Genomic DNA, 16,613 nt, shown 5'->3' on the forward strand with positions numbered 1-16,613 from the left:
TTGAACCCTAACAAATGTATCTGAACATAGTGGAAAAATCTATTTAGAAATCTTAGTTTAGGTTTTAGCTTTTTGTTTTCTACTTGCCTCTATTAATTGATTGAAAAAATAATGAGTGTGACTTGTGTTACAAAGATAACTGGATTACAAAATAAAACTCTCTCCTCTGCCATTTGGAGATTTTAGATTTAAATAGATTTCCAAAACATGTTAGATTAAAGCACAACTATGTGAGGCCCTTATGAGCTTTTCATATTGAACTTATTTATTCGGAATATGATTGTGGAAAACCAATCAAAAGTTTTAAAATTTGGGATGGGAGATGCAAAATATTTTAAAAGGAGAAAGCGGGTGTGGGTCAAAAGACTGTGAGTATCAACAGGGAGACTGACTGTCAAAATTTAAAATAATACGAAAAACTCATAGGTAAGAAATAACACAAAGTTTCTAAACTTTAGCAATAAAATGCCAAATTTCTAACTAGCTGCAAGCAATGTATGAGCAAGCTGACATCACACATTGCAGTGGTCCAAATGACGTGTCTAGAAACCTGCACTAACAACAATATGGCTGCTATTATTAAAAATTGTGCAGAAAATGGTGGCTTTGGTGCTTAAAAACTCTAATAAAATAATGTAGAGATGACATTATGAAAATAAGGTTAATTTTTAATAACTATTAGAAATATAGTATTCATAACAAAAGAATTTACCAAAAATGAAACAACAAAGTCCAAAACAGTTTATGGCACTATTGCTGCAAACAAAGCTATTATTTTTAAACAGTATTCATAGGAGTTTGGAGGACTTTCTTAAACCATTTAATACTCAGTCTATGCAGTTGTTAACTTACATCCCCATTTTAGCAATAATTTTTAACATTCTTTATCTCTTATGTAACGTTTCAGTACACAATGCAGAAAAAATGATTACTAAGCACAGGCACCTATGTCACTCAGAGCCTGAATGACATTACTTAAATTTTCATTCTCCTTTTTCATTCTTCATTATTCTTTTTTGATATTTTGATGCAAATCTCTCCAGTTGATGTATGTAAAGGTTACTGAGACGGAACCAGCCAGGCATGAAAAAATTGAAGGCATAATGCTGTAAATATAATAAAACAGAGATACAGATTGTGTGAGTGAAGTGCACCTGCATTACCATATTACTTTTTATGTCCTTTATTACAGCCTGTGTCTACGAGCAAAAAAGCATGTAACTTTAAAAGTGAAGAAAATGCAGCTCTATAAATGTATAAGATAATATTCCCTAATGAAATTAATAAATGGTAAAAGGCATGTGGAGAAGAATGGTTCTGGAAGTACGAACTTCAACAATTTAGGACTCTTTCCATATTTAGGAGTAAGAAGTGGTAAACTGTATTGAGAATAAAACTGAAATTTAAAAAATAAATAAATAAAACAAACTTTTATTCTGAGGTAATACATTTAACAATAACTTTGAATATTATACAGAAAGAGTACTAGGGTGTTGTACCGTGTTAGCCATTATGAATGTAGTGAAAAGTCAAGCAAAATGACACCTTTTATAGGCTAACTAAAAAGATTACAATATGCAAGCTTTCGAGGCAACTCAGGCCCCTTCTTCAGACAAGATCATCTTGCCTGAAGAAGGGGCCTGAGTTGCCTCGAAAGCTTGCATATTGTAATCCTTTTAGTTAGCCAATAAAAGGTGTCATTTTGCTTGACTTTTCACTAGAAAGATGTTAATAAATTTAAAAAGTTTACAATTTACTAAAGATCCATGCCCAGGGCCCCTAAAAATCTATTTCTCTGATGTTATCAATTATACCATATAAGCGATTCTTTAACACATTTTTTATAATTAACTACAAACTGAGAAAATGCTTAAGAATTAGAAGCTAGCCCAAGAATTAACCTAAACAAAACAAAAATGTGAGGTGAAATATAATGAATAAGAAAACAAATCATATATATATAAATAACACATTTATTCTTTCAAAACATGAAAGCCAATGCTTCCGAAAAAGTGGATCCTCCATACATTAATATTAACTAATTTCTGCTTCTCAATTGGATGTGTGTGGATGGCACAGAGGCACAGGGGTTAGTGCCGCTGAGTAACAGGTCCAGAATCTTAGCTTCTTCTCCTAGTCCAGGTACTGCCTATTTAGATGTGTTCATTCTCCCTTTGCCCACATGTACCTTTTATTATGTGTTTTTTTCCCCACATCCTTTGTTAATCCTCTTCAGAAAGGCAAAAAGGCATTAAAATGTTTCACAGATTGGGAAGAAATGAGTAAAGCTGTGACAACCCAGTAGGACAATTGATTGAATTGGCTCAACCACATGCACTACATAATTCTTCCACATCCTGAAGAATTGAAGCCACTTCTTTCTGAATTCACAGGATGTCCTCAGCTCCAATTTCTACTCAAATACAGTAATAATGTTTTCTTAAAAAATAAACTCTGGTTTAGCAATATAAAGAGACCCTTGAACCTTTTCAGAGGAAGTATATTTTTAGAATAAGACCATTATTTGATTTCCCAGATGATACATAATTAAATTCAACTGGAAAACAAGACACATCTTGTTGGCCTAGAATTTTGACTTATTTATTATGCATGTGTGTTTACCCTGACCTGTGATGCCATTAATATACTGCCAAATAAATTTTCAATGACATCATAATTATGTTCAGTGGAACAATGTATGAAAAAAAGGCGATATTATTAATTCCATCAGTGTCAATGAAGTACATCGGACATATCTATTTCTTGCTCAAACACAAGAGAGTTGTTATGATTTTGGTGTATTAAACCAGCACTAAGTGTTTCAGTTAATTTAACAGGCTTCTTGTACTTAGGCAATTCTTTCAAATTATTAGCTAGACTAATTTGTGTGCACAGTGATTGGTAAAACAACAACTAAAATTCTTAATATATTTGAGATAGTAATAAGAAAACCTGTATATTACTGTACTTGCTTGATTGAAAAAGATAGGGACCAAATAATTAAAGGCTCCATCTTAACTTGTCCATAATAAGGACTTTATCTAGAATTACTTACCACAAGTATAAAATGGCAATTTTATGAAATGTATCCATCCATTCACTTTCTAACTTGCCTATCCAGTTAAAAGTCACATGGAGGTTGTCTATTTTAGTATAACTGGTCAAAGTACAAAGTAGGAACAATCCCTGAATGAAGTGGCATTTCAGTGCAGTGTATACTTATGCTCGTACAATACCAATTATCCTCAAATACACATTTTTGTAAAACCAGGGTACGAAAAAAATACTCATAAAGGCAATGGAAGAAAGAGCAAGCTCCACACAGGCAGCACTAGGCCAGGTTTCAACCCAGGTGATGTGCAACAGTAAAGGAAACCACTGTGCCACTGTGCCATCTATTAAAAAAATCACATTTCTCTAACCTGCAAAGCATGGGACAGGCAGCCGCTGGTAAAGGTGCTGTAGCCCACTGTGCTGAGGGCCTCCTTAGCATAGCTGTCTGGATCCTTCACCAACAAATTGGGGTTCAGGTTGTATGTCATGTTGGTAGAAACTAGCAAAGGCATCACACACTGGGGACACATAGAAAAGAAGACATTGATGGTAATAACGTTCACATGTTGTATAACAAGAGCCAAGCCAAACAACTTTTTCTGCTCCAGTTACTTGTTAATACTGATTCTGGACCTGTCGTGGCAAAAGGCAGCAAACCCTTTACACAAATGTATAGAAGCACCTAGAATGGCACATTGGGTCAATACTTTGATATTTTATGTTGTTGCTTCTCAATTCCAAAGACCTTCTGTTTTCAGAAAATTAGAAGGAAATTTCAAAATTCATTGTTGGTGAGAACATAATTTGCAACTCTACCTTCAATAATATTGCCGATCCTTCCCTCATTGGTCTTTAACTCTTTGAGGGCTGAATATTTTTTCCAAAAAACTCAGTTTTCTGAAAACCACCCAAAGCATTGGTTTCACACATAAATCGACCTAAAACATCTGTTGCTACATGCTGTGGCAGCTGTTGGCGCATGTTTGGCATCTCTGTGGCTACGCGGGGGCACCTCGATGGCCAGCAGGAATGCATGGGGCAGCGGTGGCAGTAGCAGTGTGACGCAATATGGTTTGCACCTATTGTCATCATCATAAGTGGTGGTCCTCCCAGGCGAATGCTGCCGTAGGTGCATCAGCTACCCAAATGTGTTCAGCACCACGAGATCAGCTGGGGACTGATCAGCTAATGCTGGTACCTCACTTTCATTTTCGATATCCATCTCCTGATCACTTGCATCAAATTCCAAGTCTGACAAGTCAGAGTCCGATTCAGCGATAATACGTAAAATGTCCATGGGGTTTTTTAATTTGCACATCCGCTTTAGTCTCTATGTCGATGCCATTTTAGAAATTGTTTGCTCTGCGCTACTCATGCAGGGAATCAAGGTCAAAACAACAAAGCTACTTAACTTTCCTTCTGGCAAAGAGAGTCGAACTAAAACATAAGGGCTAGTTTTGACGTCGTTTACAGCTGATTACCGTCCTCTACCCCTGAATTTTGACAAAAGTCAACATCAGCCCTGAAAGAGTTAAAGGGTCAAGTCTTTAAGACAGTAGCTTTCAAAATTTTTTTTCTCATGACCCAATTTTGTATGTTTTCTGTCTTTGAAAACCAGAATCGCAGGTAACTGTCATCCCGGAGGGTCTCTCTTGGAGAATTGCCAACCCAGATCATAGTGGAACAACAGCATTTGCTTAAACTGCCCAAGGTAACAAAGACACTTTGGAAACTGTACCCAACCCTTTGCAATTGAGCACTACTGTGAATCACGACTCTGCACAACCCAAATTCAGACAGCACATTTGCATTAAGATAGTCTTTCCATTACCAGTTTCCTGCAAGAAGCAACATGGCTGCTCTCTTTTACATCAAAGACTGTGTGCTGCCCAAATTGTTTGGGTTGGCCTTGTCCTGCAACTTGTCACATAGGAGGTCCTTTAACTTATTGCCTACTTTCACTGACCTCTAATGTCATGGGTGAACATGGCCTGCGCATGTTGCCACTGTGGCTCTCTATGCTATGTGAAGAGATCTGGGAAAATTGTAGGTATTTAAAGTCTACCAGCAGCCATACCACCTGCACTTCAGAACAGGTAATCTACCTGAGCTAAGCATGTTTGGCCCTGGCCAGTACTTGGATGAGAGACTATTTAGGAAAAAGCTTGGGCTGATGCTGGAATAGTTGTTGGTGAACCAACAGGTAGTGCTTACCCTGTGTGGTCTGTATGTGAATCCCAATGCCACAGTGCAGTGACAGGGAAACTGTGCTGCAAAAATGATGCCTTCCTTCAGAGAAGATACAAACTGAGGTCCTGACTCTTTGTGGTCAAAAAAACTTCCTGGACATATTTAATGAAAGTAGGGTGTTTCCTGATGTTCTGGCTAAATTGCCCATTTCGGCCTGGTCATTCTGGCCCCCTAATCATCCAACATCTCTAACTGGCTAACAGCATCTCTCACTCCTTCACCAGCTAATGTCAAATGTATGGCGAATGTACTGGCAAAAAATGGCTGCTGTCACATCATCCAGGTGGATGATACACATTGGTGTTGGTTGAAGAGAGGCCCCCAAAAGTAAACTGCATTGAACATCTTGAAAAGTGCTATATAAATGCAATGTCTTCTTCTTCTTGTTCTATGCCATGTTAATGATTCCTGTGACAGTTGCAGTCTCCTAATAACTGGGCACTTACTTGCCAGTATATTTAAGAATGTGTGTGTTTTTGAGTGTTGGGAAACTCTGTATTTTTGTTTCATTCTATTGCATAGAATATTCAAACAATCTAGACAAGAACAGGCTAAATGCCCAACAAAAAAGTCCTATCCACCTAATTCTTTCAAAATAATATCAAGTTTAGTTCTGATGCTCCTTAAAGTCCTACTGTCTACCACAATTCAGTATCAGGTGTGTCATTGTCCTGATACTTACTTGTAAACACCTCAGATGTTTTATGTAATGTTGATGATAAATAGTCTGTCTTTATGATCAAGTTCATCAATATCAATAAACACAATCATCATTTACTCTTGAAATTCTGCCATTGTGGCTTGGAGAAATAAAATCGGCCAAGTTACCTGAACAATTGCAGAATATGCACTTAATCAACTTTGCACAATGCCACTTGGCAGACTAATTAACCAGACTGTAGGCATATGATACCCAGAAGCACATTCGACAACCTACACTCATGCTACTTGATAGCTACAGGTATTTTTCTGCCCCTCCTCATACTTAACCACTATCATCACCCTCAGAATGGTCAGAAGGTATGATCCTCAAATGCTAAGACATAAATATAATCCTGGTTTAAACAATGTAATCCTGGCATAAACAATTATTGATTTTGGTTTTTAACATAATTAATTTTCCATTTGTTATACATAAAAAGCATACACTTTGCCTGTATCAATAATTTTACCTGAACAATGATGCCTTTGCCTTTGTATTCTGCATGTAGACTTCTGGAAAAAAAGTTAACAAAAACCTGAAAACAAAAAACATCCACCAAGGTTATAGTACAGTTCAGCTGTCATTGGACCGGTGGAAAGGCAGTTGCATCACCTTTGTTGAGGAGTAGATGTTCCCCATTGGATGAGGATGGGATGCCATTTCTGAGGATATATTGATGATCAGCCCTTTTTTTCTGTGAGAAGAACAATACAAGTCTAAAGTGTTACAGTCTTTCATAACAAAGAGCCAAGTCATGCATTAAGATCAATAAAGAGATTATAAGGAGGATTGAAAACTATCAGGAGGCTAAGGTGACAAGAACTGGGGAATTCTAAATTAAACTTTTCAAAAGTACCTTTTGATCATCTCTGGCAGAAGCATACTGCTCATCTACAAACAAACAAATGCCTGTTAATGAAAGTGCTGCTTTACAAGGCAACCTATTACTAAAGAAAAGGACCAATGGGATGCAAGACTCACCTGTGTCACGGAGAGGATGTTGCAATTGATCACTTGAATCAATTTCTTTCAATGGAAAAACAGAACATGTCAAATCATGGTATCAATGATAATGAAGAAAATTGCAGTAAAAGAAAAAAAAGTTTGTTATTAAGTTTAGTATTTACTGTATATTTGTTTGTTATATCCAAAAAGGTAGGATAACTAGATAGCCTATAAAGGATGGAGAGGGTGAGGCATGGCAACATTCTGTCGGCTGCAACCTGAGTAGATGAGGCCTCATCCTCTTCATATTTTACCAAACTGTATGGTTTCAGTCAAAGTTGCAGACAACATTCTTGTTTATTTTATTTTTTATATCATTCTTTTATTTTCTAAACCCATTTGGCTTATTACAGGAAAATGCATTAATAAATTTTAGCCATGTCTTTATTTAAATTCTGGAACATAGGTTACATTTACATTTATTCGCTTAGCAGACATTTTTATCCAAACCAACTTACAAAAGAGGTCAACATAATCAAGTAAACAACAGTCCTGTGACAGTTCTGGAAGAAGTACTATGGGACAAGGTTACAAAACTGATAATCAGAAGTGAAAAGCAACAAAGGACTAGTTACTGTCATTCTACTTAAATGAACCTATCAAAGCCATTATTAGTTAGACAAAAGTTTGCTGAACAAGAAAATTGTCAAATGCTTCTTAAATACAGTTTGGGAGTTAGAATGTTTAATGGAGGAGGGCAGCTCATTTTGCCAGCTAGAAGATTCACATGAAAACCATCTGGATTGAGATTTGATGCTACATAGAGGTGGAATTACCAGACTGTATTCAGTAGCAGACCTGACTGGACAAATGATTTCATGAGTGCTTCCATACACATAGATATTGACGCATTGACTACTTAGTAGGCAAGCATAAGGGTTTGAACTTAATGCATGCTGCCAAAGGGATCCATTGTAGCAACCTGAAACGAGGGGTGACATGTCTGTCTTGGCAGGCTGAACATAAGGCATACCACTGCATTTTGAATCATCTGCTGTGGCTTGGTATTACATGCAGGTACCCCTGCCTGTAAAGGGCTACAGTAGTCCAGATGTAACATATCAAAGCCTGGAACAGGAGTGGTGCTGCATACACCATCAGACATGGTCTAATCTTGCAGATGTTATATGGAGTGATTCTGCATGAAAAAATGGCAATTGCCATGTGGTCAGTGAAAGATAGTTGGGCGTCGATCATTACTAAAGATTGCATACTGACTTTTCGGGTGCTACTGATAATAAGCCAAGCTGAAGAGAGATGGGTTGATGAATAGTCGGACCGGCTAGGATAACAACAAGATATCAGTTTGAGCTAGAGATAGTGTTCCTTCGTCCTTCATAACCTTACAATGGAGCACCAGATTGGAACCAACACTAGACAGGAATCCAGCCCATCACACCAGGTTCATTTATAGTCCAAAATCAGTCTAACCTTTTCTAACCTAAAAAACAATGCGGACAGGAGAGAACATTCAAACTTCCAGAAGGAAAGCAATCAATGACCCTAGAGGTATGTTACAGCAATGCTAGAAACTGCCCAATGGAATTTTAATAATAACCAACCGATACTGCACACATTTAATAGTTTGTGTGCTAGACTTAAAAAATAAAGAATACAGTACTCAAGAAAGTATTTCTGAAACCTCTCAGAACCAAAGATTGGCACTTACCTGAGCTGGGTTTGTAGTATCAAGTAGCCGGCAAAAATAGCCTGCATATATCATTCCAACATTGTTGACTATATGAACACAAAAAAAAGTACATCAGTCACAGGGAGCATAAATAAGGGGTATGCAGAATATATGTTGTATGGGGGTTTCCAACCACCAGGAGGCCAAGAACAAGCATACATACATTTTTTACCTGCTTTCAAATAATGGGCCCGTTCAGGGAGATAGATTAAAAAATTACAAATTAACATGCTCACTATGACCTCTTTAATTAGGGACATAAACATATGCAATGTGCAAAACCCCCTATACTGCACTAACTATCATGCCACTTTGTCATCAATATAAGGTTTTAAATAATCATACACTTCTAGAGGTTAAAACAAATTAATTAAAGTATTAGTTGGCTAGCTATACTTCAAAGAGACACTCTGAACAACTGCATCCATCGTTCCATCAATCCATCCATTTTCTAACCCACTTAAACAGTTCAGAGTCAATGGAAACCAGTGTACTATACTGGTAGAACTGCGTTCAAGGAGGGAAATCACACTTAATAGGGGAGGTAGACAATTGTAGGACACACTCATGCACACAACAGCATTGAAACTTACACCAAGGAAAATTATATTTGGAAATGAACCTATCAGGCATTTCTTAGGGATGTGTGAGAAAAATTGGAATAACCAGAGGAAAACACATGCAAGCATGGTGGAATGTATAAATTCCACAACGGCAGTGCCAAGGCAGGTACTGAAGCACAGAACCTTGGAGTTGTGATATTTACATCCAGGCCTATCCCCTGGGGTTCTGTACCTTACTCCTTTTTCTGTAGACATCATTAAAATTCAATTTTGAAATGTCTTTCTTTAACAACTTTCCAAATTATACATATAAAACTTGAAGTCTTCTTTCGACAACCCCAAGTAAGAGAAAATTTCAAAGTGTTCATCACCAGCACTTCAACAGGCAGGTTTGCTTGTAGGCCCACCCCTACCCCCCTTGTCTCTGTATTTGCAAAGTGAGATTATTAGTCAAGTCCATGGCCACAAGATGAATGCCTTGTGTCTCATGTCTGCTGGGTCAAGCACTGTGCAATCAATAAAAACATTGATAGAGTGGGCAAAGTTTGTTAGAAAGCAAAATAAAATTCTTAGGAGGGACCCCACTGACTGGCAATTCACTGTTCTGTTATTCAATGTTACCCATTGTGAAGGACAGCCGGGTCCCATGACCGACAGGGACGCCCCTGCTGCATCTGTTCCGAGGGAGCCACCATGGGCGGCTCAATACCTCCCCCGGGACGCTTGGTGGCAGTCTCCCTGGCGGACGATGATCCCCCAGCCTAGTGCATGGCTCCATGGGAAATGGAGTCCTCCACTGTCTGGTTGGGTCTTGGATGGCCGCTAGGGGGAGCTGCATGGAGTCTGCAGCCCAGCTGGCCGAATCTTCAGCCCCACCCGGAAATGCAATTAGGACCAGGTGATCAAGCACCTGGAACGCTTCCGGGTGGGGTATAAAAAGGGCCAGCCACCACCACTCAGGGAGCCAGGGTCGGAAGGAGGAGGAGGAGGAGGAGGAGGAGGAGGACTACGCGGACTACACTTAAGGAGGAGTGGTGGGAGAGTAGAGAAGGAATTGTTGGTGTGGAAAAGAGTGCTTGTGGGACTGTGTATTGCCTGTGGGTCACGGGGAAGACGTGTGCCCACGGGTGAAGAAGAAAATAAAAGTCCTTGTGTTTTATACGTGCCTCTGTGTCATTCTGTGCCGGGTCAGGCGTCTATATAGCGCCTTTTCTACACTATCTATACATTTTGTTAGCCTGATTTCTGATGAGGCATAAGATAGCTAATTGTTTTCAGCCGCTTATTTGTAATAATTCTTTGCATTTATATAGCACTTTTCTCACTACTCAAAGCTCTTAGCAATTGCTGGTTAAGGGCCAACAGAGCAGAGTCCCTATTGGCATTAATGAGATTCGAACCGGCAACCTTCCGATTGCCAATGCAGATGTGTCATTAAACCTGAGCAGTAGCTTCAAAGATAAAATTGCATATGACAGTTTCATTTGAATTTTGCCTTGCTTATTGCAGGAAAACTTGTCAAATTTACTGGAGCTCTCACATCTTTTGAACTGGAAGAGATGAACTGTAATGTTTAATGGGCCTTCTAAAAAGTTACATTGCTTTTGGGATACATTTATGGTCAAAAGTCTTTGGCAAAAACAGACGTGTTTAAATTATTTATTTTTGAAAAAGTAACTATGTCTCAAGAGAGACTGAATGGAAGAGCTATATTCTCTATTGAAAATACTCAACAAAAAGTTTAGATTATCAGGATTTAATAGGAGATTTCAATGTAGTGAAAGTCAGATAAATAAAATTCTCAAAATAACCTGCTCTTATTCATATGAATAAGCCTTATTTTTTGCATAACATAGGTTGATGTTTTAAATATTCTAATGAGGTGATTACATTTCATTTTGAATCTGTTTCATGGCCAAAAATGTTACTGTTCAAGGTAATTAATACATAAAAAGGTGACTGTTTCCCTTAATTTCTGTTACAGAAGTGTTAAGTCTAACAAAACTGAAACTTTTAAGCACTTTTATTTTATAACTTTTATTTCACATGGTCATAATTGAGGGGCCCTGCACTCAATGAAGAATTACGAAGAAAATGAACCAAAGAGTAGGGAGAAAATTTGTGAAAGTGGAGCACGAGATGCCATTGCCAGAAGGACTGGTTGAACCCAATAAGCAACAGTTTGGGGCAGGGGAGATCAATGGCTCCAGGTGACTTCTTGCAGTGACCAAAGGAGGTGGCAGGGAGAGAGAGTGAGCTGGGGGTCAGTTTGGTTGTCAGTGGTGACTCAGGTGGCTGAGAGGAAGACTGAGTTTAGAAGGGTCTCGTGTCTGTTGACTGACTGAAAAGAGAGAGAGAGAGAGAGAGAGAGCAAAGGAAATGGAAGGTTTGCTAGTGGATTTTTTTTATTTTGTGTTTTAATGTACTTATTGAACACCTTTTTAAATGGCTACACTTGAACTCTTTTTGCACTTGATTTGAACATCAGTCTTATTGTGTTCTCAATTGCCCTAGTCCATCCTCAGTTATAAAGTACAAGATGCTTCAGAAGAGATGATGCTGATGATTTAGGATGGGGATGTGTCTACAGTAATTTCAAGTTGTATGTTCATCTTTCCATTTTCTAAACTCATTTCTTTCCATTTCAGGATGATTGAACTCTATCCTGGCTCTTACTAAACAAAGCAGGAAGCAGTTACTGATGGAACGAACTTTTAAAAAAGGATGTTGTTTCTTCTCTTCAGTCACACTTGTCTGCAGGTATGTAGACTAACCTGACATTATACATTCATCCTTTAATTTTTGAACCTTGCTCTTTCCATTGCAGGTTTGCCAGTGCCAGTCAGTATGATGAGCAAACCAGGAACTAATTGTGGACTTTATGCAAGTTTATTAGAAGGTTCTCTCATGCATACACACTCACTTATTCACTAACACCAAGCCAACTGAATGTCACCAGGTAACCTAACATGCATATCATTTTACTACAAGTGGAAACTAGAGTTCCTAAAGAAAACCCCAAGCAAGAAAATGTGTAAATTGCACACTGACTGTAGGGCCAGTAACTGAACTTAAGACCATGGAGTTAAATAATGCACCAGCAGTACTAACCACTGCACCTCTCTTTCACAATCACTTTATAAAAAGGATTTTACTTTATTTTTTATATTACCTAGAATTCCAATTTCTAGGCCTTTCAGCTTTTCTTCAATGCCTTCATAAATGGAGTAACCTTCGGTGAAGTCCGCTTGAATGATGCGAGTTTTCTGACCATGTTGCTTTTCTGAAATAATAATTAAATAAATGGCAATTAATAGGATCAACACAGTCTAACAATTTGGAGAGATCATCACTATTATAGAGGCTGTTAGATTAAAACCACAAGGTTATAGGGGTCCATTCACATTTCCATATAAATTACTGATTCTGAGTGAGTAGATCGACGTGTCTATTGTCCAACTGTTAGAAAACACTGACCTTATAAATCAACTCGGATCTTAGATCTACTGTACTGTATCTAGCATTGAATTTGCAGTTGCAATAGTGTATAGCTACAGTGTCATCTATTGGACATTTTCTGTATTGCATAATGAAACAACATTACAATTAGTATTGCAGAATAACATTTATATATATTAAATGTTCTGTTCTTGTTGTTTGCCTTGTTAGAACCATACCTTTATAAATCTACCTGTACAGTTGTTCTACAGCATTTCAACATTAAAGCAATGTTTCTGCCATGGTTGGATTGTTCCTATGTCCTGACCAACACACCAAAGTGACTACAGATAATTGCAAGTCTGCCCTCGCTTGCATTTTAAAGCTACCTTGTCAATAGATACCATCCATCCATTATCCAACCTGCTATATCCTAACTACAGGGTCACGGGGGTCTGCTGGAGCCAATCCCAGCCAAAACAGGGTGCAAGGCAGGAAACAAACCCCGGGCAGGGCACCAGCCCATCGCAGTGTCAATAGATACGTAATAGCAAAATTGCATAAAATTAATAGATCATGCATAATAAATAGTAATTGAATAGAACAATATTATAAAAAATAATGGGAAAAAAAAACAATAATGAAAAGTGAAAAAAAAAAACCAAAAAAAAAAAACCAAGCAATTCAAAAATAAAGCCAAGGGAGAAAGAATCTCTGGCTTGACCACAGCAGCTGCTAGCTCAGTTCTTGCCTCTGCGTCACTGGGTGTTTTGTCATGAAAGGGTTTTTCAGGTGACTGTATCCTAAAAACACAGATACTTTTATTTCCACGCCCACTTTCTATGCCAAAAGACACACATGCGTTGTAAATGCCACCCTAAGTCTTGTTTTCTTTTCCTTGCATTCAAATAACCTGGAAGAAAAGACAGTCTGGCGGACTACGGACCCAAACTACACCCACTGCTCACTGCTACTGTGCTTCACTTTTCCTATTAGAGGACACCTCCTCTGTATTAATTTATACCTCAGGTGGCAACGGAGTGCAAATATTAAATGCAAACAAGGGGAACAGGTAATATACTTTAATTCTGTCTCTATAGTCTTTAACATTCCTAAATATTCTTAATGTACCAAAAGCAGAAGAAAAGTAAATGGGCGATGGGAAATCACCAATAATACCACCTGGCTATTTCCGGAGCTGTCACACTGTAGATGACACCCAAAGTATGTGGCATTCAGTCTCTTAAGGTTACATTGCTGCATTTGGTCTCATCCGTTTCGGGAGATGGATGTCTGAGACGGAACTCAGTTAGCAGCAGTGTCATTTTACCTTATTTTCTTTACCACCATCCCAAGGTAACCTGTATTTACTGAACCTGAGGGATTTTAATTAAAGTCAATGCAAGTATATACAAGCACTAAAGCTAAACCTTCATCTAAGTCTAATCAGTCCTCAAGTTCAAGTTCAAAGTACAGCCTGACAGAGATGGACCTGGAACAGATAGGGGAAAGAATACGTCTCTGGGGACTTGACGCTGCAGCATCGCCTCCAGCCGAAAGCGAAAGTGGGAGTGAAACTGCAAGTGACTCGGGCCAGAAGAACTCGTCGATTCCAGAAGGTGAATTGGAACCGTGTATGGATTTAACATTCCCATTTTCAACTAGCCCCCTCGAGTCAGTGGCATCGACCCCAACCGAGCTTGCTATTCCGCCAGCAAAGCCATGGAGAAGACTGAAATGAACAGTCCGAGGTGAAGGTAACGATCACCGCAATGATTACCGAAATAACTACTGTTCTCGGAGGGGATATAAAGGATATAAGAAAAGATATAAAGGACATAAAACAAGACAAACGAGAAGCTGCTTCATGATATTAAAGACCAGGGGCCTCATGTATAAACGGTGCATATGCACAAAAATGTTGCATACGCCCGTTTCCATGCTCACATCGCTATGTATAAAAACTAAACTTGGTGTAAAGCCACGCACATTTTCACACCAGCTCAATCCCTTGTGTATGCAAGTTCTCCACTCGGTTTTGTAAAAAGGCGGCACCCAGCGTCAAAGCAGTGCTTCTGTTCCTGTGTGGTTTACCTTTATTTTTTAGATTCACATCCCTGACGTGGCTTTATCAAATACCCTGAAATTAACCACATGTTGTTTTTTAGGTCAAGACATCTGATTGAAATCAACCTGTAACCATATAATTGTGCACTGAAAGGCCAAACTATTCCAAATACCATAGCCACTTTAGCATTGTTACTATAGTGCACCACTCAGAGTATTTAACCCACTGTATCTGAGTGTGGAATCACAGCTCTACAGCAGCTGATCGGAAAGCTCTACGACAGATTGTGTCAAGAGCGGGGAGAAGGTACAGCTTCTAGCACACGCTGCCTCAGCCATGTGCACAGCCTATTTGAACTTCTCCCATTCGGCAAACGCTTCAGAGCCTTTCCTGTATGGACCTCGCAGTTCAGAAACAGTTTCATCCCACGAGCTCTAAAAGCACTCAATCAGTCCATCAAGTGCTCCCGGTAGAACTGTAGGTAATTATAAGTACAATTACCTCACTGTAAACTTGCACTACAGTTGTAATATAGCACAACCTGAACCACTTATGCTTTCATATTGTATATATTTTCACTGTTTTTTATCCTATTATTATTATTATTATTTTTGTTGTTGTTGTTGTTGTTTTACCATTTTATAGGAAAATAAGTTTATGGAGGATTTGCATATTGAATCTTATTGTATCATACAATAACAATAAAGGAATTCAATTCAATTGAGAGTGCATATTTACAGATGATGACGACTGGCTTCTAAGTTGATTTAGATTTCCAGGCGCTATCTTCTTGGATCTCTTGATATAATTTTTAAGATGAAATGCAGTAAAGTATATATTTTACATTATACAGATACATTTTTAACTTCATTTAAATAATGTATATTGTTAATGATTAAATATGTGAGGACTCGGTGGGCAGTGGTAGCGATGAGCTGGTGCCCCGTTCAGAGCTTATTCCTGCCTTGCACTGTATGCTTGCTGGGACTGCCATGACCTGGATGGATAGATGGATGGAATAATTAAACATGTACTATAAAGATATTTCAATGTTCCTTAAAAGTTTTGAAGAATCGGCATTCTAAGCTTACAAATGGCTTGACATTTATTAAATAGCTGATTGTGTGGTGATTGGTTATTTGGAGAAAGAAAAGGAAGGACAGGAATTGGGGGTTAGTACGTTGGAAAGAGACAGTACTGCTGCAATAAATTATTTTATTGAGGGTCGCACACAGTGCAGCAAGCATCTTGCGAGAGGCAGGAACAACCTCTCGAATGGGGGCCAGCTCATCCCTACCACTGCGCCAACGTGCCTCAATGTTTTATACATGCTTTAATTTCTATCATCTTGAAAGTGATATTAAGTATACGTACATCTTAGTATTTAAATTGTTCAGAGAGCTATAACATTATGAATGTAATGTATTCTGTGTCCTGTTGGCGTAAGAGAAAGCCCGTTTAAGAAGCACATAGTGATTCACACACATAAGAGTACATAGAATAACACACAGAATATAACATGCCACTTTAGTTACGATGGAATTTGAGAAACTATTAAATTAAATGATTTTAAGATAATGTTTATGACTTTCTGCTTTAATGACAAAATAAACTGTGATTAAAGTGGATTTTTTTTTCTTTTTTCACACTGTGTCCCAGTTTTTTTTCTTTTCTCTGTACCCTAATATGCTTCTGTATGGCACTCAGACGGTGGGCTATGACTCGCCTTTTCATTGCGACTTCGATATCTGACCACTTCTTAATTATTTCGGGCACTGTGCAACTTTCTGAACTTTGACTTTCAAGTTCCTCCACCACTCTGTCACACGATCAACTTCCTTT

At 38.3% G+C, this 16,613-nt stretch overlaps 1 protein-coding gene across 1 annotated transcript in view; it reads right to left on the reverse strand.

Moving 5' to 3' along the window:
- Positions 1-720: 720 nt before the first annotated feature.
- Positions 721-16,613, reverse strand: part of LOC114648891 (very-long-chain 3-oxoacyl-CoA reductase-like) — an 80,745-nt gene continuing 64,852 nt past the window's right edge. Inside the window, exons 4-11 of the mRNA XM_028798198.2 lie at positions 12,438-12,548; positions 8,682-8,749; positions 6,989-7,033; positions 6,864-6,898; positions 6,620-6,701; positions 6,477-6,542; positions 3,423-3,572; positions 721-1,106 (exon numbers count right to left, since the gene is read on the reverse strand). Of these exons, the coding sequence (XP_028654031.1) occupies positions 984-1,106; positions 3,423-3,572; positions 6,477-6,542; positions 6,620-6,701; positions 6,864-6,898; positions 6,989-7,033; positions 8,682-8,749; positions 12,438-12,548 (680 nt within the window). The 3' untranslated portion in view covers positions 721-983. The remainder of the gene's footprint in view (positions 1,107-3,422; positions 3,573-6,476; positions 6,543-6,619; positions 6,702-6,863; positions 6,899-6,988; positions 7,034-8,681; positions 8,750-12,437; positions 12,549-16,613) is intronic.

Source organism: Erpetoichthys calabaricus, chromosome 3 (genome assembly GCF_900747795.2).
Source record: "Erpetoichthys calabaricus chromosome 3, fErpCal1.3, whole genome shotgun sequence".
NCBI lineage: Eukaryota > Metazoa > Chordata > Cladistia > Polypteriformes > Polypteridae > Erpetoichthys > Erpetoichthys calabaricus.